At 34.8% G+C, this 23316-nt stretch overlaps 3 protein-coding genes across 4 annotated transcripts in view; 1 reads left to right on the plus strand and 2 right to left on the minus strand.

Annotated features, from left to right (window-relative positions):
- LOC117119603 (branched-chain-amino-acid aminotransferase-like protein 1) overlaps positions 1-4637 on the plus strand; it is a 7225-nt gene extending 2588 nt beyond the window's left edge. Inside the window, exons 1-2 of one of the 2 annotated variants that reach the window (XM_033264438.1) lie at positions 1600-1721; positions 2394-4637. In XM_033264438.1, the coding sequence (XP_033120329.1) occupies positions 2403-3314 (912 nt within the window). In that variant the 5' untranslated portion in view covers positions 1600-1721; positions 2394-2402 and the 3' untranslated portion in view covers positions 3315-4637. Of the gene's footprint in view, positions 1-1599; positions 1722-2393 lie in introns of those variants that run through there. The other variant, XM_033264437.1, reaches the window with a different exon arrangement.
- Positions 4638-9898: 5261 nt separating this feature from the next.
- LOC117119588 (probable serine/threonine-protein kinase roco5) lies at positions 9899-13016 on the minus strand. Its single transcript, XM_033264412.1, has 8 exons — positions 12918-13016; positions 12331-12426; positions 11801-12040; positions 11433-11684; positions 11082-11288; positions 10463-10621; positions 10065-10365; positions 9899-9958 (listed from the first exon to the last, which is right to left on the minus strand). Exons 1-7 carry the CDS (start codon positions 13014-13016, stop codon positions 10159-10161), a joined length of 1260 nt encoding a protein of 419 aa, XP_033120303.1. The 3' UTR covers positions 9899-9958; positions 10065-10158.
- A 977-nt stretch (positions 13017-13993) lies between these two features.
- Positions 13994-22215, minus strand: LOC117119587. Its single transcript, XM_033264411.1, has 8 exons — positions 22107-22215; positions 17319-17409; positions 16925-17029; positions 16190-16294; positions 15573-15686; positions 15281-15383; positions 14834-14996; positions 13994-14749 (listed from the first exon to the last, which is right to left on the minus strand). Exons 1-8 carry the CDS (start codon positions 22127-22129, stop codon positions 14575-14577), a joined length of 879 nt encoding a protein of 292 aa, XP_033120302.1. The 5' UTR covers positions 22130-22215; the 3' UTR covers positions 13994-14574.
- Positions 22216-23316: the final 1101 nt, after the last annotated feature.

Consider the following 23316-nt stretch of genomic DNA (forward strand, 5'->3'; position numbering starts at 1 on the left):
TTTAAGAAATTCAAATGATATACACAGAACAATGTTAAACTTTCACTGTTTTTCATCTTTTAATTATCACCATAAAATACATGCCCAGCTACATCATTATAAATAGCTTTATGTTCTTTAGTTGCTGGCATGTAGGGGCGAATTAACAGATGTCCGAAAAGGGGAGGGGCCAGGGCCGAAAAAGATAACACCATCTTGGAGAAATTTTTGTTTTCTAGACGCCCGAAAATAACCTCTGATACGTTTGAAAATTGCGTTAAAATCATATTATTAAGATTAAGATCTAAATTTGATTTAAATGTATTAAATATTAAGGTACATTGTAGTCGATCTATAGCATTTACCAACTGTCTCGCATTTCAAAGTGATTTGGGATGAAACACACATTTTGCAGAAACACATGCGTGATCCATAATTTGTCACGCATTTAGCACAAATCTATGCGTGATAACGAATTATCACGAATTCAGGGAAAATGTATTTAAAATTAAAAGAAATTGGTTTTATTTAAAAATATAGGCCCTTATATAAATAATCATGCAGAAAAAATTCAACTGAATAGAAGCCAATTTATCAAAGAAAGTTTTACCCATAAGCATTAAATAGAATATTTTGTAAATAGCATTTAGTTTTCCATATTTGTTGTGTTTGGTAATTGTTTGTACACATGTCCCTCATCAAAATACAGTCTTTTAACGCCAACATAAAGTCAATGGCTGCCGAATGTCTGAAATTGAGACGGCTACAAGTATCAGTACCAGTAAATGAGTCATTAGAGAGTACTTAATATTTATGTGAATATTTATTTAACTGACGCGTTAATAAAATTTTATTAGTGAAATGTTTAGGTCAACATAGTTCGGGTGCTCAATTACATTGAAACTAAAAATATTTTTGCTTATGTCACCGTTATTGTCAAGACACACTCCCTGAAAAACAGCTTCAATGCTCAGATCGTCGGAGAGCCTGGGGCCACGCCCCCTCGACCCCAGCTGGGCTCCGAATTTATATTCAAAAGATATTCCAAGAGATAGAACCTCCACTAGGATGGAACATATGCAAACACACACAATATATGGTACACACTTGCATTGAACTGTCTTCATAAAGCATAAACGAGGATAAACTTCATATAAAATAATAATATTTCATCCGAACAATTTAAATTATTAAATGTAACTGTTCTCTTTTAAATAAACTCTCGGCGTCCAATCGGCTAAAGGGGTCCGGGTAACAGGCCAAGATTAAGCGTTTAGTACAAGTACAAACAAAGGTACATGATTAGAATCAAATATAGAATTTAAGCTAACAAAAACAACATATCCAAAACTAGTCTACGTTATATTAGGCCTATATTGAAAAAAAATGTAAACTTTTTAAAAATTCGGCCAAATTCGGCCAAATATATTTTGGCCGTGACTTTTCAAACGTTACTGCCAGGCAAATTTTTATACGGCCAGATTTGAGGAATCTGGCCGTCAAAAAGGCCAAATGGCAACCCTGAGTGACGTGTATTCATTTAAACAAAAGCATTTTAGGATCCCAGGTGTCATATGCAGATTCGGACGTTTGTATTTATTGCCTTGCAATATTCAACATGCATGATCTATTGTCTTTCGCTGTACATTTTTAATGGTTACCGGTACTTCTTTTGAAGGAATTTCGCATTAGCGTTTGAGGGTTCATCTTTATCAAAGGGTTGTCCTGAATGTTTGTTACCGGTATGTGTTGTTCGTGAAAGGGTTTCCCTCAGACAATAGAGTTGCTTTTTTAATGGTTGCCAGAAAATTTGTGATTTTTATATATTCTTTATACAGTAAATTATGAAATAGGCCTACTTCCAAGGCTGATTATCTTTTTATAAGCATCATTCCAATGACAAGGGGTTATAATGTGAAACCTTATGTGTATAGCGCTAGATAAATACCGACATATTATTATCATACATCTGCATTCTGGTAGATTAATCCCGATTTATGTTTACATGGATGGTAGGAGGTAAGAGTAAATGTCGAACTTTGGAAGGATTGAAGATTAATATCTTTATCTTTATTAGAGCAAATAGATTATGTACTTTAGAAAGAGAGAGAGGTGTATGTACTGCATAGAGTTCTAGTAGCACTAGAGTTCGGTATGGTTTTAATCTGCAATAGTCTTAAGGCAAGACCATTTAGTACTAGTAATTTAGTGTGGAAAAAGACTTGCCGCCTTCTGAAATCTACTACACCGCTAGAATTCTGAAGCAAAAACACTAGGCCCTATAGGTAGTCATACGCCATGGACTTTATCAGTCACTACAACTTTCTGCGGCATTAATAAAATGTGTACTAGGCCAGATAGTTATGCCATAGTGTATAAGTTACGAAAGTACTGTAATTGTTTTTATTTTTCAGATTGTTAAAATGTCAGGCAAACAAGTACGCATATTGCTTTGGTGTGTTCCACGCTCTGTCTCCACTGCCTTTGTAATGAGTATGGGAAACTTAGATGACGTAAAAATAATCAATGAGCCATATATAAGTGCATTCCGTGTAGGCCCTGATATTCAAGATAGGAGTGAGGCTTACAAAGAAATGACAGAGAACATGCAAAAAATAACCGCCGGTGTAGAAGTAAACTGCAAAAATGCTTTGGAATCCGGAGACTGTTCTTATGAATATATTAAAGAGAACATACTAGAAGCAGAATATCCCGGTAAGAAGGTGGTCATTGCAAAAGACATGTCGTACGCTATTAGTGAGCAGTTGCATATGCTTCCAAAAGGTTATCGACATGCGTTTCTGATTCGTAACCCAGCAAAGGTATTCCCATCTTATAAGAAACTCCTTGATAGATTTACACAGGCAGGGAAAGAAGCGTTTCTGGAGGTTGGGAAGAACAAGCTCGTTCCGGAATACTATGCATTTGGAGAGAGTTGGAAGCTGTATGAGTATTTGACGAAAACCGGCATCGAACCGAAACCATTCGTTATGGATGCTGACGATCTGTTGGAGAATCCCGAATACATATTACGACAGTTCTGTAGTTACGCTGGGATCAAATACACTGACAAACTGTTAGCATGGGATGGTGGTGATGACGTCACTAAGCACTGGACAACATCAAAAGCAATGCTACAAAGGAATAAAGTTACAAACTACCATAAGAAAGCTTTTGAGAGTAAAGGATTTGGAAAACCTTCCTTGACAACCCCAACAAGATCCGAAATGTCGGAAGATGTAGTTCACTGTATTGATGAGAGTCATCCGTTTTACGAAAAATTATACGAATTGCGAACTAAAGTCAACAGGTCAACAGAAACAAAGATAAAATAGGCTACAGATTGGCAATGATTATGAATGAAAACGAATTTCTTTTAGGAATCTTTTATTAAACATTACAGAAAATAAGCATGGCGTGTGAGCAATTGATTATTTAGCTGAACCATTTTTTTTCCATAAAATACCGGTACTGTACTATAATAAGGAACTTTCGTTTAATGAACTATGTTTTAATACGATTTTATAACATCGTGTTCCTGTATATTTGAGCACTGTATTATTATCTATTTCTGTCGCTACTGTACATGCGCAATAGCACTATAGCATCACGTGTTTATATTAGTTTATCTGATAACAGAAATAAAACTAAGTATATGTTGATCCCCACAACAGTACCGATGCTGCATAAAACGGATTGCGTTATAAAGAATCTCCAATGCATTTTTTCTGGTACTCGGCACATAACCATAGTACCAGCCTCCTGCAGATATTATAATAACCAGGGAGTTGTTAACTCACTAACAGCAAACAGTACTGAAAGTCGCTGTCATCCTCGAGAAATTACAGTTAACTGCACTTTAATTAGCTATGTCCTAAATAAAAGCTAGTTATATTGTTAAATTTGAGAGTTGAGGGGGAGGGGTCTTTCAGAGTCGGGAAGGGGTGTCAGGAGGAAATTTCCTCTCGTCGGCAAGCATGAAACCCCCCCCCCCTTTTTTTTGGCCCTGAGTCTTCCACGCCACGGCGAAGTCATCGGGCATATAATATTGCCGATCCAAACAAGGCTGTCGTGATTGCTAAGCCAATCAATTTTGGGCAGTCCAAAACCATCCCATGAACTCCACCACCCTTTTATTGACCCTCTTTAATAATGAATTGCCCGCTTTTTTGAACATTCAATACCGATACATTATGCAGAAGACACAACACTCTATTCTTCTGACCCCTAACTCGACAACGTAAATGGCACACTTGGCCAAAGATCTAATATCCCTTCATATGTTTCATCACAATAAAATACAAAAAAAAAAAAATACATAAATACAAAAAAAAAAATAGAAAAAAAATCATAGATTTATCTATGTATAAAATACTTAGATAAATCTATGCCAATATTCATCTGGACAATACAAAAACTAAAACAAGTACCTTTTATTCAACTTTCCACAACAATTATCCTACCAGTCAAACTACCGTATCATTAATAATTTCTTTGGATTTGGATAGTGACTATTTGGATTTTGCATACAAATGTCACGCTTATTAGCTTATGTGTTATAATTATAGTATTACTGTATATGTATAACGTGTGCTGAGGCATACAGTATTTACATATTTTCTGAAGTATTCATTTTTAGTGACACAAGGAATTAAGATTTTATTGGCTAGCAAGAACACTACACTCACCAATGACAGCTTTCAGCGACGCTGACTGGTTGTCGAATAAAGGAGCCTTCCCGATTGCGTCAGGGACATGTTACGCTAAATGCTTATGCTAAAGCTGGGAAAAGCCAACATGGTAGTGACAGTTTAGCGATTTTATGGAAACCAATCTTTATGTTCTATCTTCTTGTCAAATAACATACACAGATTCTGAGACTTAACAATTTGGAACTCAGAACTCATATTGTTTTATTTGACCAAAATTATAATAAACAAATATTTTTGACATAGGCTTAAATATAAATTAAATTATAACAATTTAATGGTCGAGGACTCTCCGCTATCACGAGAGCCACCGCAGAGGTAAATACATTTATTGATTATTCATAGTACAATTTCATATGTTTAAGTATAAGTAGAAAAGTTACCCTGTTAATACCATAGCCCTATCTCTAAAATATTATGGCTGATACTAGCCATGTATGTAGTTAATAATAATAATAATAATATTTATTTGGCAATCGTCAAGAACAATTTTAGCTTGAAATGTGAGGCACAACTTGGTCTTATAAATAATAAAAGAACTGTACACAAACATTACGATAATTACACAACCAATCAAGTTTTTGTAGCTAAACAAACACTATAAACTATAAAATTTATCGAAAATATAAAATATAGGTGTTACTTACAATACCGTAAATCCTAGAATATGCGCCCCGCGGCGTTTATACAATTTGTGGAGGCTTCAGTGCGGCGGTTATACCATGATTATCTATTCGTCTATATTTAAGAGGAGTTATTTTTAATTTAAGTACAGAAGTACTATCATTAATATGGACCCAACTGATTTTATTATTTCATTTATTTATTTGTAAAAGTGGTTTGGTGCAGAGGGAAATATTTTATAGCCTCGAGGTCGGGTTTTAATCTCGCAAAATGATTGATTGATTATAATAATAAAGGCACTTTATGCATTGTGTCTCTCCACCCAGGAATATAAATTGGACCTGACGGGGTTCCTTGCTCCTGCACAGATTACAACAGCAACACTTATGTGGACCCAGTGAGATGAGACAGAAACGTATCTGTAAAGAAAGAGACTATATAAATAAACAAATAAATAAAATAAATTTGTTTCAATAAAAAAGAGCATACATTATAACATTCAAATATTATAGGCAATTTGTAAGAACATTTTAATATTCTGATTTGATTTGATTATGATTGTTATTGCTGTCATGATTGTTATTGCTATTGTTAATGTTATTATTAATTAGACTTACTGCAATGTGAATATATACATATATACATATATATACATGTATGTATATATATATATATGTATGTATGCATGTGTGTGTATGTGTGTTGTGGAGTGTGTTGAGGTATGTGTGTCAGTGACGACATATTGCCTAGCAGTTAACATGTAATTCGATATTACGCAAGCGTTATATCAATATGAAAAAGTGAGTAAAATTATAGGACTGATTTCTGTTTACCTTTAAGAAATACAACGCATAGAAGTTAGTCATAGGCGTCTGGTACGCTCCGCACTTGATTGACGCTAAGGTTTTTTTTCTCTCTTTTGTTTCACCCACTTTTACTTCATTTCTCTTTTTATTTTCTTAACATTGTCTAAACATCAAATAATGACAGACATAACTGACATCAAGCAAACTAAAACACAGTAATCGAGTTTAACATTATTTTCATTATGATTATTATTCAATAGATTTGGGTTTTTTTTCGATAAAACTTAATGATATCTATCTTGTATTTCTAGTACCTTTGCTACTAGGAAATTTAGGCTGCCCCTGTAAAATGTACCAGCAGTTGGACAGTTAAAACAAGTTTTGTTCCACCTCCTATAGAAGTGTGTAGCTTACCTTGTGCTGCAGCAACTGCAGGTGCGATATTGACAATCTTCACTGTTCCAATATTACAATGACTGAATTGACCACCTGTGAATGAAGCTAAAACCCAAGAAGACTATAATACTCTTTTAAACTTTGATTACATGGAATATAAACATTACAAGATTTACAAATATAAATCCTGAAGAATACATATATTAAAACGTTCGCTCCCAGTAACGACAGTGCCTGATTAAGCATCGTCTGGCCTCAAGGCACATTTTGGAAATGGTCCAAAAATGTTAATTGAATGGACCCTATGGTAATAATACTCTGCTACAACTCTAACAGTAGAATGTCTCCGAGTTTTCTGGCCTAATAATACCGGAAAATAGAGTGTAAATAATATTGCAGTCCAACTTTTGGTGGCCCATCATTTTCGCCTGGCCCACAAGGCTTGTGCCTTATTTGCCTAATGGTTAATCCGACACTGAGTAACGAGTATACTCGTCCCTCAGGTGTTGCTGAAGGTGCTGGGACGAATATACTCGTCAAAACCAGGGTAACGTTCTAGTGTTTACCGGCACTGTTCTCTATCAACTGCCAGCCCATATACTTCCTTGCTATACATGTTTGTACATGCATACTTGTTTTGGCACACAGGAAAAAACCTTAAAAATGTCTGGTAGTCAACGTGCTAAAACTAATTTATTTTAGCAGACTATTCCTATTGCACGTAGGCCTATGTATTCATAGTGGCTTTGTGGCTATTATAACCACAATTTAAACAAAAAATGAAGATACATTTACAAATCGTGAAATTAAGTTAATAATCAATAATATTCATAGTATGGGATTAAGTAAATTTAAAAAACATAATTTTTTTAAAATATTAAATAATTGTATTGTAAAAAGTAATAGTTTCATTAATAATTACATTACCTTGGCTTTGAAAAACCTTTTTATCTTTCATGCGGTCATTATCTGAAAGAAATGTCACATGCGTACATTACATACTGTCAAGCTTTATCCCCATAATGATCATGATGTGCCTATATGTGGTCATGATATGATGTCTTCACGACCATATTTAGGCATGTCGCATTTTTTTTGTTAAAACTCTCTCCACTATAAGTTGTATGTGATAAAGACTTGTAGTTTGCCTATATATGGGTGTGACTTATGTCCATGAATGAGCAAAGCACAGTCTGCCACCACGTACAACCCTCTTTGGTACAACTTATTAAGCCAAGCTCTCACTACGAACGACGGTTGTCGGCCGAAGCGATTCTATAAAGAACGCAACGTGACGACGCGCACGCAACGGATCGTTTTTAATGACGATCAGTTCAGTTTGCCACCGAAAATCGTTCTTTATAGGATCACGTCGGGCGCAGTGAGTACAGGCTTCACTAAATATTGACATACAATATGTCATGATGTGATGTCATCATATTTAGGCATGTCATGTTTTTGTCAAAATGTGACTATTTACATAAGAATTCAATATAAAAATTAATTATGTTTTCATTTAAATCCAAGCCAATTTGACAGCAGTTGGCTGTGAACAAAATCAAATCTAATCATATTGATATCGTAATAATTGACTTTTAATGAAAGAAAAATATATACTTTAGAAGAATGATGAGATCTTAAAATTTGGATAATCCAATATTTTTTAAGGGGTCTTATCTCTGAATTTTCTTTAAAATGAACTTGCTTCTTCCAATAACTACATTACCATCCTCTCTAGATTCAATATTATTTCTTTTTAATCTAGGCAGAAGTTCTTCATCATTCGTTTTCTTTCAAAAATTGACCAGAACCCAGATCACCCATACACGCTTGTCTTCCTCGTTTATGCTCTTCTTCATTGCGTCATTCTCGCCGTTCTTCCTTTCTTCGTTACCTGCTCACCCAAGTTTACTTAATTTTACTAGCTTAAGAAGATGGCCTTTGATGGTTCTTGTAGTATTAAATAATTGAATCTTGAATCTTGAATCAAATTTAGTAGACCTAATCAGCTGGGTAGTTACCTTGGTCAGCTTCTCTTGTGGCTAAATCTAAATTTGCAGGCCTATCACTAGACGCAACTGGTTCTTCTTGTTGTTCTGATAAAAATGAATGCACCTTTATTACATCAATCATAAATTGAAAGGCAAAAAAATATCTTGCATAGTATTGAATGTTAAATACTTTTTCAATACTAAATTTAAAAAAACAAATTGTTAATATACTTTTGACAATGCAAACCTTAAAGACTTAATTGTTATTTTGAATGTTCAATTTTTACCATTTATAAATTTAGCATTACATTTTAAAAAATGGTTTATGTTATTGTTTTTCAGACAGAAACAGTAGCAGTTAACATATTTCAGTTAATTGAATGATTTTATATTATACCTTGCACAAATAATCCCTGAAATCCTGCTGTGTCCATCCGTCGTCCTTTACAGGCCACTTTAGATTTCTGAGTACACTCATCAAAGGCATGTAGATGTGGAGGTTCATCCTGACATTGGTCACATGGTATGCCAAATGTGAATTTAACACCCTTACTCCAAATGTTACAGAGATCAGTCAAGGCAGAAAACAAGAATTTGTATACCTACACAATAACAATTGGAAATTGAAAACAATAAGAATAATAACAATTCTCCATTGATTTGGCGCATTTTATGTGTGTATGCGCTTTACATTACTACCCCGAAAATTTGATCAAACGCCTAATAATAGAAACACATCCTGAGCACTATTAAGTACGCAGATAGAGTCAGCGTTTACAATTATCCTACAAACTTGAATTGAATTGAAATTTATTAGGTACTCAAACACACAAACATACAGAAATGGTTGCACAAAGCAAAACGATTTAAACAGTAAAAACCTAAAAGCAAACAGTGAATGGAGAACCAGGATGGTACATAAAGTTAGCAAATGCTGGCTCATTTTAATGGGATCCCAGACAAAAGTAAACAGCATTGACAAACATCGAACAAGTACAAATGGAGGATAACAATAATTTTTAGAAAGGTCAAAAAACATTCAAAGTTACAATTTGTAAGATAACAAATTTAAAAAGTTAAATAATTTAAAAAGTAAAACAATTTACAGGTAATAAAATATAGCAATAAAAATTTGAACATTCTGAAATTAATTTTAATTCAAAGAACCCACTTGTAAAATTGCTGGAGACAGGCAATGCAGATTGCCCAAGGACAGCGCGGGATTTGAAACTCTGCTCTCAAATTCCAAACTGCAAATGCTGTACAAATGTAACCATATATCTGAAAGCCCAGCAGTTTTGGTATTGGTAATTGACGTTGATCCAATACTTAGCATTATTGTGACTACCAGTAGACAGTATGATGGGAATTTTAGAATAAGATAAGTACTTACCATCTGGCAAACTGTTGGGCTTGGATTGGTGTCATCTCCTGAAACACGTACAATTATCACCTGTAAAAAGAAAACATAAGCTTAAAAAATCCTATTAATGCCAATGATATATGTCAGGTAATATTCGCTGACACAAAAAAGTGGTTTAAGGGGGTAAAAATCTTACCTCCATAAATGACCGATTTTTTGAGTAGATTCTGAGTATCAGATTGTGATCCTGGTCAACATAAAACTCAGCACTGTGTCGTGAAAGACGTTGATCATTGCTGCCATGCTCCTGAGAAAAGCGAATTGTGCGCACCATTAATCTGAAGAACAGACCACCTGGTAAAAAAACCATTAAAGTCTACAAAGAAACGCACGGTGCGATTGTCATCTTCTACCACTGCTGGAGCTTCAATCGTTTCACTCAAACAGCACGGCAAACAGAACACTCGAGATTTTTCAGCTAACCTACGTACTGCCTCCTGTTGATGATAGGAGAGTTACTTTCCTTATTATACAAAAGTAAAATAATCATAATAATTCTGAATAGAATCTATCAGAATAACCACTTTTGATTACCTCAGCTGAAAATTGTATTTCACACAGGAGGTCAAATCTGGTCATCAGGTTGAACAGCAAGTTCGGATCAATATGGTAATTTCTCCAGACATGTCTTGCAAGTTTTTCATCAAGAAGACCAGATTCAAGTCTGCTCCATGAGTCACTAAATTGAGCAAACTGAACAAAGAAATGAGAAGGTTTACGGATTCTTTAGAACGTCAGTAGTTCGGATAAGCCTTACATGCATCCACCTTGATTCAAGACAAACACTTCTCTCATGCCCAACTAGGCTATGCCTACTGTATATTTCTGTACTTTCACTTACAAGAGGGTAGCCCAAAGCAACAGGCGAAAATCCAGTAGGGGAGAGGGACGTCACTGGAAAGGGCTCCCACTCCGTATTGCCACATTTTTTATTAAATTTCAATGCAATATATGTGCTATTCACTTATTCAAACTACAAAGACGTCCTTCAGAAAAATAATGACATGGTAACCATAACCTCCTCAACTTTCCCATTCAACAATGTACATGATCGCCATTTCCCAACTCATTCAACACCGTGCGGAGCACGGGTATATGCTAGTATAAATAAAATACATTATTATCATTATTTAAATTACTAATGTCTTCTTACCTGTTCCTTTGCCGGTCTAATAGTGATGACTCCAATGAACATGTCGTTCAGCCACCTTTGGTTTAGAATGACATAGTGGTTCAATGGATCATCAACATTCATCTTGTTCTCAAAGTAAACACAGTTTCCAGTATTATGTTGGAATTGGAGAAATGTGCTGAGCTCCTCTGAGTCATTCACTCCGCATTTGGCAGCTACACTTCGTACCTATTCAATCAATACATACAATACTGTCCAATTAAAATTTGGAATTTGTTTAAGACTGGTGTAATAATAGTCACTGCCTAACATTATTATATAGTAGAGTTATTTCTATATATTTTGTTTAAATTAAGAATGAATGACTCTTACGTCTGCCATTTCTAACATATACATATCCTTCTGTTTCTCCTCTAGTGTGAGTTCCAAATCTAACCATGAGACTGGTATGAGATTGCTCATGTAAGGTTCCTCTCTAACAACCTCCAGGATATGCTGTTGCAGCTTCAGTATTTCAACATCATTCCTCAAACTACTATCAACTGCATAGTATCTAGTCACAACATGTTTCGAGCAGGGATGTTGTTTTATAGATGTACGTATAGTTTCAAAGATTTGTTCAGCCTATGGAGATAATCCAAAATAGAAAGGTATAGTTTAATAGCAAACGTAAATAATGCCTAAACCATCCGAAAAGCTTTGACATTCTTTGCAATAAGTAAAATTTCTCAATTTCTTACCTTTGCTTTTCTTTGTGATTTGTTTCCTGGTAAGTTGTTTTCATGCGTCCCTGTTATGAAAACTGGAGGAGATAGCTGTCTGGCTTCTGCACCATCAGTGCGCTTATTCTCCACAGTGTGTGCATAGATTGAGGAAAGCCAGAATATAATGAAGTCCAGATTTGTGATTTCATACACGTTGACATTTTTCTTACGTCCAAGAAAATTAGCGACTTTCCTAACCATCGCACTAAACAAATTCTATTAAAAAAAACCACAAACAAATGACTCCCTTTTAAAGAATAGGGAAGGTCGTTTCCCAAATATCATTTATCCTTAAAATCATAATTATTTAAAAAATATTAAGAAGGGAAAAAAATAATAGAAGATAAAATAGTAGAAGAAAAGTTGCAAATGAAACAAAACGATGGTACTTGCAACTCCAAAAACAGACATTTTGAGATTTAACGTTTCAATCTATTTGATCATTTTCAAGAAGCTTTCAACTGATTTGAATGACATGATTCATAATTTCTTATAGTCTTACTTACCTTAGGGTGACTATATCTTCCAGCAACAGCCTTGTCATTCAGATCAAGTGAGAGGTCAAATACAAGCAAAAACACGGCTTGAGACATGAGGAACAGCTATAAAATTCACATTTATGAAATCAATGCATGTAGTTGTTTATGAACGGTCCACCCCACCCCCAACACTCAAGCTATGCCTTATCACTGTGGTAGTATGCAAATACCACATAAACGTCCAGGTTTTTTTTAATAATTATTTTTAAAATGGTTAAAATCCTTTACAATGCATTTTTGCACACAAATAAACAAAGGCTATTTTGGAACCTATGTAGAAATGACGTGGACACTGAAATTTATTATTCTGTTGCCTATTACTTCCCACAAGTCTGTAAAATGAATGGTTATCACGTCGATCTTCTATTTCCTTGTGTTGTGGTTCTTTTAACTTACAGTAGTATAAGCAAATCAGGAGGCTCGAATCAGGAGGCACGAAAATTAATACGTGATAGTTCATGGCTAAATAGCCAACATTTTGCAGTAGAATATAAGACGATACTCGTATCTTCATACTATGGACATTTAAGATATTAAAGACAGAAAAGGATTACCTGATGGGTTGCATAAAATATTTCTTGCCCTGCAAAGTCATAAATCTTTAAACTTAAACCTTCTGTTATTGTGCTTCCTATTTCAAACGGGAAAAACATTAACTTAATATCTAGTCTGAGCTAGATGACATTTGAAAATACTAACAAAACAATATAACCAGATCTAATAAGTGTCATACATTTTTTTTTACTTTTTAATTTACTGGTATTCTTTTCATTTTACTATTCATTTGATTTATTTTTATATTTTTTAACTGACAGAATATAACAGAAGTAAACGAATGCCTGAACAGATATTTTGTGGGTTTCATATAACTTTTTACACGAAACGGATATCATAAAACATGTGGACAATGGACAATTACTGTTGTTCACGTCTGTGTGCATTGAAAATATGACGACATAATATTGCCAAACATCCGGATCGGGATTTTCTCGGATGGACGCACGGCAGCTAACGGTTAGCAGGATCCGGATCCTGCTAACCGTTAGCAGCCGTGTAAGAATATAGCCATGAGACTTGATAGTGTGGACAGAACTTACTGTTGGTTGTACCAGTCAGGTCAAGAGGCAATGATTGTTTCCACCATACTAGGGATCGATAGTAAACAGAACATTAATGGGAATTATAAGTATTAATGTTAATGCAAAGATAAAAGGATTGGAGTTAAATAGCTTAAGATACTTGCTTCCCAATCCCAGAATCCGGGGTTCAGTTTCTGTGATTGTTTTTCATGACTAAAGCCTAGTACTTACTGCGCCCGACGGTCGTCAGCTGACGCAATTCTATGGTAAACGCAACGCGATGATGCGCGTGCAACGGATCGTTTTTAATGACGAACAGCTCAGACCGTCTAACGCTCACTGAGAGCGGAGTTAAGTTTGTCTACGCTGGTCGTACGACGCAGTGAGTGCCAAACTTAAAATTCTTTGTTGTTTTAGGACCGCCCCCATTATTTCAGTTGTATATTATAGTTGTTTCTTATCACATTTGTACAGTCTCCTGATGAAGTCCACTGTGTGGACGAAAGCTAGAGAATAAATTATATATTGTTAGTCTCAAAAGTGCTGCTGTTTTTTATAGCCTTTACTATCAAATTTTATTTGACAAAAACATGTGACATGCCTAAATAATATGATCATGATGACATCAATGACCATTACATCCTGACCATGTATAAGCACACCATGACTATATATGGGCATACAACATTTTTCTGTCAAAAAAAATGATAGTGTGGGCATAGGCCTATATTTAGTTAGCCCTGTGAGAGAAGAGTAGATTTCTACTGAGCAGGCTACACAACATAATGAAGAAAAAAATATATTCAATTTTCAAAGATCAGACAAGCAAAACAAAAAAGCTATCAAAAGCTTGTCAATTGAAATATATCAATCAAGAAAAGTAGTGCTTGTTTTATTTACATCTCCTACCATTTGAACCTTAAGTTCAGCATTTGTTCAAATAGCCTGAAACCTTCGGAGGAAAGCGGTGTTGTGCAGCATTTTAGCTGTATTTGAATTCTAACGCAACCTGAAGTGTTACTGATAATATTTAGTGGACCAAGCATATCATATTTGTGTTACATTTCTAAGTGTGGTGCTGATTATTTCAAGCATTCTACAGAATCCATTTTTCCCAAAGCGTTGAAACATGTCATGACATAGTATAGCTGACGAGACCATTGATATAGAAACACATTAGGGTATTAACACCCAAGAACAAACCGATTTCTTTGGAAGTATCCAATTTCCATTGTCCATCAGTCTCATTAATATCACATAGCACTGTGGTTACTATTCCATCAGTTTCCTTCTCTTTGAAATTAAATCTGAAATATAAGATTCTTTGTGAATATAAAGTTTCGTAGAAAAATGTATAATTGATATTATATAATTGAGCGTAATTTTCTAACCTTTGTCCTGTTAATTTCTTAACCAGACTGGTCTTTCCAGCCCTGGCTTGTCCCACCACTGTTAAACTACATCTTTGATATTGCACACCACCTTGTTCTAAAGCCTTGAAGTATATTTTGACCGCATAATAGCCACTTACTAAAATTTGCCGAGGTACCTCTCCTACAGGAATTAGAACAGATAAAAGTAAACAAACATTTTTCAATGAATAGAGACATATAGGGCATTGCAATTGATATGCTGAAAAGTTGAAGACTTACAAAGTGTATCATATATCACAATTGTTTATATAAAATAAATACAGCAATCTATATTTATAATTTTATCTATATTACTTTTTTACCATATATTTTATTATTATTTATTCATTCTGCAAACAAAAAAGTTTTTATGCAAATATTAATTTAATTATATTAATACGACAATGTTCTAGCTAGAGGTCTCACCTTTTAATATATGCATTATCTGCTTCTTTTCTTCTATTCTGGAATTTTTGTCATACATCATGCAGTCATTAAACCAATAAAGATCAGCAGCATTTCTATTATCCTGTAAAAACAAACATCAAACAGAAAAGTTTGTTATAGCAACAAAACACATCTCCAATTAAAATCATTCATGAACTCAACTACAATGATAATCTACTAATACATTTTAAATTACAATTACTTGTAAAAAAAAATTCAACATCACAAATCCCTCTTAAAAGAAGTGCAGTGCTGCATTAATAAAACATACCGCATCTTTAAGGGAAATATCAGCACCATTGCATATGAGTTCAACCACTATGTGGAGCTGTTGTCTAAACGTGGCATCAGAACGGGCACAGACTTGAAGTGGAGTTCTTGAAACCTGCAAAATAAATTATGTTCGATACCAGTGGCTTAACCCAGGGGTGCTCACGGTGCCTGAGCTGAGCACCCCTCGCTTTTGTTCAAGCGGGAAAAAATAACAGTAAATTAATATAAATAAATGGCAAAGTAAGTTACTTTAGACGTTAACAATTTATGTATAGTCATAACAATCGATGCTCAGTGAATGCGATATTTCTATTCAGCATCCCCTTTTTAAAATTCTGAATACACGTACTACTGTATACAATTGTTTCACCTACACATTTTATTAAATTCCTTTCAAATATTAGTATAATTTAAAATAATGTAAAAATGGTAATTTCAATTTTTCAAAAGAGCTTTCAGTAAATAGCTTTATATCAGAATTTTTTTAGCTCCTTAATGATTATTATCGACCGTTCTACCACTAACAAATCGTTTATTGAATACGTTGTATAAACAACTATTATAATTAATTTACTAATATTATTAATAACTTGTAAACCTGTAAAGTCTCCATACCCATCCATCCTGTAAATTAACATGTAGTTTGGACTTCTTTAAAACGAGTTTGATACATTTATCAAGACTACGCCGCGCACACAAATGAAGGAGACTACGACCATCCTACAAGAAAAAAAATAAAATTTAAACAATATCACAATAAAGATCAGGTATGATACAGCATATCAGCATGCCCATGGGTATTGTATGACATCATCATGCCATTATAACACACATTCGGTCACCAGTGACGTAAGTCTCAAGGTTTCCTGTATGTCAATTTGCTTGCACCCCACTTCCACTGTTCTTGTTTAATTCTATACCTAGCTGTATTTTTGTGATATTTTTTATACCTGTATAAAAAATTGAATAAGGTAAAGATGTTGCGGCGTTTTTTTTTTATAGGAAATATTTCTTGATATATATATATTTCACAGTATCAGGTTGGTTGTTGGTTGTAGAACACAGCATATATTCCATCCTTCAATGTATTGAATCTTGCTGTAGGTAAATTTTGATTCGGATTTCAATACATTTTAGCAAATTTTAAACTAATTTAATGGATGCATTTGTTTAAACTATGTTACTTGTATTCTGTGGTGATGATGGTGGTACGAATACGAATACGCTTTATTTATCTTATAAATCTATCTATAAACAAAAGAAAAAAATCTTCAGTTTTGAAAAAAAAAACCGAATACTAAAACATTAAAATCCAAACATGATGATGAATCTGCTGTAAATTCTACTCACCTCATCCAAAATATTGAGTGTTTTTTCTGAGGCAGCCTCTAACATCTTCAAAAGCAGTTCTTCTGGTGCTTCTTTAACAGCGGAGCATAATGTTGATTTGCCATTCTATCCGAATAATAAACAGAGCTTATAGTAATGGTTTAAATGTAGGGTCTCCCCAGAACTAAGACTACTTTAGGTTATGTGGAAATGGTGTACCACAGACATATTAACACATTTTAATGAAACATTTTACAATATTGCTGATTATAACTGTACTGTAAGTACCTGCTTTCATGTTTTAGAGATTACTTTTAGAGAACACTTTTAATCAACAATAATGAAGAGACAGCACTCGAAGACTAACTTTAAAGACGTCAACACTTTTAATGAATGTCAAAAAAGATTTACTTACTGGACAATCGTTAACAAGCTGTGAATCTTTTGTCAAGATACTGTTGACCAGAGACCAATTTTGGTTCGATATTGCCCGAACCAATGTTGTCCTGAAGAGCAAAGATGATAAAGACTGCAGTAAAATGGTTTGAAGTAATTGATAGGAAGTGCTGCATGCTTGTACAAGGCCTAGAATTAGGAGCTGCATTTACACTTGCCTTCTTGTGCCAATAAAAATAAAATAGATTTAGCTTTTAAAATTATATGCTTTTATTTCCATCAATTACTTAGAGTAGACTTCTTATGCTTAAATAAACTGTCCTTGCTCCACTACCTAGTGGCAACTAAAAATGTTGGAGTGGTCTTGGGTTTTGTGGTTTGTGTTAAGAAGTTGAATAACTTGGTGGTTAAGCTTGGGTTTGGTGGTTTGTGTTAAGAGTGGAGTTGAATAGCTGGGTTTGATACGACGCTTGCTTTCTATCCAATCCCAAGGTCTTGGGTTCAATTCCTGTCTCGGTAACAGGGTTTTTTTTTCTCACGACCAAAAACAACTTTACTCAATAAACCTTATATGAGACTTAGTCTATAAAGCATCATGTGTTTATGTTTGTCATGTGGAGGGATTGCCACCTATCTATTAAGACAGTGATTAAGTAGCTATTTGTAATCCTTGGCTATGTGCCTAAAGGAATATAATAAAAAATAAATATAATAAAAGGTTAAAGATTGTAACTTGGTTCTTTGAAAAAATTGGTCTCGAATTAGACAGGTTTGAAATTAGAGGGTTCTGTATTTTCACATAAAATAATCGTTGTAAAAACGGATTCAATCAAGAGCGGCGCCAGCCTTTTCCAACAAGGTAATTTTACACTAGCCGGGGACCTAGAGAAACCCGTAGGGAATCTCTGGGCTCCCATCTGTACCCCTTTTGAATGGTCGTCGACAAAAAATTATAATACAGTGCACCATCCAACTCGAGACCCTCTAATTCTCAGATCCTTTACAGTAAAGTAACAACCGTTAGCTGTCCCTGGGCCTCCATCTGGAACCCCTGTTGGGGAATGGTTGTTGGCAAATCCATTAAATAAAAAAAAAAACAGTATACAGTGCACCCTCCAAATCGAGACTGATCCATTTCCAGGCGCGGATCGAGAGTTTACGCTGACTATCGCACAGATTGATTTCAAGGGTGGGCGGGGTCGTGATGAGAAAAAAACGTAACTTATGGTTGTTCTGTGGCTGGAATATAAATTTTAGACGTGAAGGGGCAGGGCGTCTGGTAATCCTCCTTTTGATTTTTCAAAAGTTTTATAGATCCTTGGAAATGCACTTTCCTGCATTCTTGCGTCTATATGTGAATGAATACACTCAGAATTTATAGTTTTTACCTACTACGGAAACTTAATAATTATGATAAAGAATATAATGATGAGGAGGAGCAGGCAGCGTAGCTAGGTGATGACAGGCGCCAGGATTAGTGACCAGGTCTTTTGATATGAAGTGTCAACCGAGGCTCGTAGTCTGAGTTACGATTAGTGATTTGGCAACTTTATGTTGTCATATTTTCAATGCACACAGACGTGAACAACAGTAATTGTCCATTGTCCACATGTTTTGTGATATCCGTTTCGTATAAAAAGTTATATGAAACCCACAAAATATCTGTTCAGGCATTCGTTTACTTCTGTTATATTCTGCCAGTTAAAAAATATAAAAATAAATCAAATGAATAGTAAAATGAAAAGAATACCAATAAATTAAAAAGTTAAAAAAAAACAACAACACTAATGAAAAAATCGAAGTGCAAACAACCTCGCATATCCTGGTACTAGAGGAACTTGTCAATATTGATCGCCGTCCGTTAGACAATCCTTTTTCTCTCTCCAAGTCCCTGGAAGCTCCGACGTTTTTGCTTTACTTACACGAGACGAATTTGTTTGAATTTAAACAATTTTTGGTACTCATAAACGTTTTCAGTTTTCTTTTCTTAAAAAAATATTTTATCTTTCACTCTGACCTTTGCCATGGCGAACGGTGCGACGGTCTGGGTCCGCGCTTGATTTTCTGATACCTTCAGTGGCGTAACGCTCGTGAGCTTTCGGGGCGCAGCCCGGACCCCCACTAAAAAGGTGCCCCGGTCCCTCCTACTGCTACCTAGAATTGACTGCCGAGCCTTAACAGTGGTGTATCGCATGTGCTTTCTGGGGCACAGTCCCAGTTCAATTTTACTATCGCTCTAATTACGACGCTTGGTACTTAATACGGTACATTTTCTTTTAATTTAAAAAAAAAATGTATGGCCCTGACCAGTTGCATCCTCTATAGGACTATTAATAAATATATGTAAAGACACCATCAATCGGGATCATAAAGAACGATTTTCATTTTATTCAGATTGGCTTTATCATGTTTCAGAGCAGCATAATTTGACACGTTATTAAAACAATCAATCAATTTGGTTACACATCCGTCTTTATATTAGTATTTTGAAGACTATTAGACGACCCGAAGGAAAAACTAACCCAGAAGTCGTCCTACAATTATTATGAGGAAAGTAAATTTTTGTCCTTTAAATATGTTTCCTATTGCTGTTTTTGTGATGTGGGTCCTTTATGTTGAAAAATGTTTAAATGTTGATTGTTTAGATTTTTCTGCTTGAACCCTTTACTTTTGTAAAATTCAACCCATTTTGAGTGATGCAATAAAGAATGATTTGATTTGATTTGAATCGGAGACCTAAAGATCCCTACGTTTCAGCGCACACAAAGGCTACACCACCAGTTTAGGCAACTGAGCTAAGCTGCTCTGCTCCCTGGCTATAAATATAAGTTAAGTTAAAAAAAGGTAAGACTTAAACAGCCTATAACATATACAGAAACTGAAACTCGGTAGTTGATTGCGTGAGGCTTTGACTTCTGAGGAATGGAAATAACTCACACTTTCGAATAGGGGAGCAATGCAGAAATATATAGAAAATAGAAATACAAACATAAGAAAGCATAAACCGAAAGGTCCACTGATTAATATCAGATAAGATAGTATAATACATACTCGAAGTATCAAAATGCACGCCATAGTATTGGAGTACTTATTATATATAATATCTTATCTAAGAAAGCATAGTGTTAAAAAATTAATTGTACTGAACATTAAAAAGTAACAGATCAAGAAAATGAGTTAGAGCATGTTCAAACCAAAAATAGGTACCATCCCAATATTTAATAATAGGCTCTATTATCTATTTTTTTCCTCCATGATTACAGTAACACTATTAAAATTCAGAGACGGACAACAATTTACTTCCGCCATAATATATTGTACAGTAAGCCTACGATTTCTGGACACTTTTTGTTCAGGTCATTTAATAGGCTTGAAAATATCAATATAAAGACGTTTGAGTAACAAAATTCATTGATTGTTTCTAATAAAGTGTCACTTTGATACCAAAAATGAAGTTGCTCTGAAACATAATAAGGTCAATTTGAATAAAATGACCATCGTCCTTTAAGGTCCAATTGATGACGTTACAGGCGTTTATCATCCGAATATCCGAATTATTAGTAGGCCTATAATGTACTGTATACATTATTTTAATCGATTTCAACATGCTGTGTATAATATTTAACAATAGGCCTACTATGATAGATAACCATGCGTTTTATTCTTTATTTATGACATGTTTAAAGTCGGAGGAGATTTTAAGGTGTGTAGTTATGCAGCCGTCCGGGGCTCATACATTTTTGAAAAAATTAAATGAAAATATTTTGTCAAAAACGTTGTATTATTAGATTGCTCGGTAGTAGTAAGTATGGGCCCACCTTTCCGGGACTAATTTGGACATGGAGGAAGTAATAATTTTTTCCCCAGAAAGCACACAGGCATTACATAACTGGTCAAACCTCCATAGTGGGGCATCCTGGGGAATAGTTGAAAGAACCCCTTCTAATAAATCTGCCAAATATTATGGGGTTTTTTCGGAAATTATAGAAAAGGTAACGCATTGTTAAGGCGTTGTAGCAGAGTGTTGAGTATCAGTGTTACTGTAAGTATAAGTGCTTCTCCAGTGCCCATTTGGACTCAGACTTCACCCAGAAAGCACATGCGTTACTTAAGTCTTGGTAGTAATGTGCTAGGTAGTTGTAGAGTTGCAGGAGCGACCCCCCCCCCCCCCCCCCACCCCGAGAGCTCACGAGTTACGCAAATGGGTCCTGTTTATTTTAATATGATATGCCATAATTGGATTTTATTGGACAATATATGAAACACTACACCGTTTCTGATATATGTAAACTGCAATACATTATTCAGCATTGGAAGAGCTTTCCAACGATACCAAACACGACTACTTTTGGCGAGTTTATATACTTATTCTTATTTTATGCACATTTCAAGTATATTTTACGGTTATTTTAAAACAAATAAACGCCTATTTGTTTATTGTTTGTTTGTTTTAAATTTGCTTCAAGTTACTGCTTTAATGCATTTATTTAAGTTTGCACACTCTGGGTGGTTCTATAAAGGAGGTATAAAAATAATACCTCATTGGTTCTATGCAAGCTCTACTCGGGAGGATTTTTGGCTTGTGGAGAGTGGAAAACAGCGCTTCGTAACTGCAAGGAAAAACGCTATACAAGTAACAAGGATTCTAACAATATTTAGATATCTCTATTTTCTGTAGTTTGATAATGTCCAAGCTCAAAGGCATCATGCATTTACACTCCCTACATGTGGTCTACTCAACACCTTATCACTGATTTGTTTGTTATGACATTATTATTTACAACCTCGATGATTCAATAATACTCACTCTGTTTTATGTGACGTATCCATTCAATCAGAAATCCAACTAAAATTTAAAATACCAACAACTATAATATTGATAATGTGCAAATGTTATTTTGTAGTCCTGGTTCTGCCCTGATTTTTTTTAGCATTTCTTACAAGTACAAAACAAACAAGGAAGTTCTGCAACTAGATTACGAAGCGTACGCTCATAGGAAATATAAGCGAAAGAGGAAGGACCTTTTGGCCTTGGGTCAGACAGGGTGACTAGTGATGATAATCAAATAATGCCGAGGCTGATGGGAAATTATGCTAAATTATGCCAAATGTTAAATTTCGAATAAGCGTCCCCACCCAAATGTTCAATTTCAAAATAAGTCCTCCCCTCCCCCACCCTGCATAGCTCCAAATGTTTAATTTTGAATAAGCCCCCAAATGTCTGACCGTCAGAGCCAATAAATTCGGGAACTTAGGTTTAACCTGGTTCAACTTTGCCGATTGCAATGCAGACGATTCACAGTCACGGTAGTGGCGTAGGAGGTGTGCTCTGGGTGCCTCAGCACCCTCCTTCAGCAGAGATTGAAAAAAAAAAGTTTCAAGTGTTAAAAAATAACTGAAATAAACTTTAAGTATTAAAGTGCCATTTTCCGGCATCTAGAAGTTCCACACATGTTCTAACCCCAGCTTCAACCACGATGGGGCTTAGGTGGATATATGTTGGGTTCTTTGGCGGGCTGAGGTGGATGGTACCGTAGTTTTCATAAATTTTAAGTATCCAAGTACTGTTTTCGGGCGTCTAGGCCTATACAATCTCGGATTCTTAAAAGTTACTCATCAGCGCCCCAAAACCATGGTTGGGCTTAAGTGGATGTCGTAGATTCTGTACTATTCAATGTTTTCGGGTAGCTATAAGTCTCAAATTCTTAAAATTTCCAACCATGGTGGTGCTCTGGTGGATATGATGGTTTTTGGAATTGTAAGTATGCCTATAATGCAATTTTTCGGGCACCTATTTAATTAATTCGTTGTTTGTTTGTTTGTTTTTTTTTTTTTTTTGCTTGTTTGTTTTTTTGTTTTTGCTTCTTTTTTTTTCTCATTGTGTCAAAAATAAAAAGAATTAAAATATATTTTAAGTCCCATTTTCGGGAATCCATAGGTAAAAAATACTGATTAAAATTTAAAAAAAATAAAGATAAAAAAAATTAGTCAAATTTCAAACTTTGCTGAGATAACTC

This window comes from Anneissia japonica, unplaced genomic scaffold (assembly GCF_011630105.1).
Source record: "Anneissia japonica isolate Jap-2015-1 unplaced genomic scaffold, ASM1163010v1 scaffold6016_len257023_cov185, whole genome shotgun sequence".
NCBI lineage: Eukaryota > Metazoa > Echinodermata > Crinoidea > Comatulida > Comatulidae > Anneissia > Anneissia japonica.

Excerpts from the sequence above, each read along its gene's own strand:
- LOC117119588 (XM_033264412.1), bottom strand. The coding sequence starts at position 13,016 with ATGTTTTTCCCGTTTGAAATAGGAAGCACAATAACAGAAGGTTTAAGT. Across the intron at positions 11,289-11,432 it reads ATATGTTAGAAATGGCAGAC|GTACGAAGTGTAGCTGCCAA; the intron begins GTAAGAGTCATT and ends TTGATTGAATAG. Across the intron at positions 10,366-10,462 it reads AAATACAATTTTCAGCTGAG|GAGGCAGTACGTAGGTTAGC; the intron begins GTAATCAAAAGT and ends TATCATCAACAG.
- LOC117119587 (XM_033264411.1), bottom strand. The coding sequence starts at position 22,129 with ATGGATACGTCACATAAAACAGA. Across the intron at positions 15,384-15,572 it reads ATATTTCCCTTAAAGATGCG|GATAATAGAAATGCTGCTGA; the intron begins GTATGTTTTATT and ends TTGTTTTTACAG. Across the intron at positions 14,750-14,833 it reads AAGAAATTAACAGGACAAAG|ATTTAATTTCAAAGAGAAGG; the intron begins GTTAGAAAATTA and ends CTTATATTTCAG.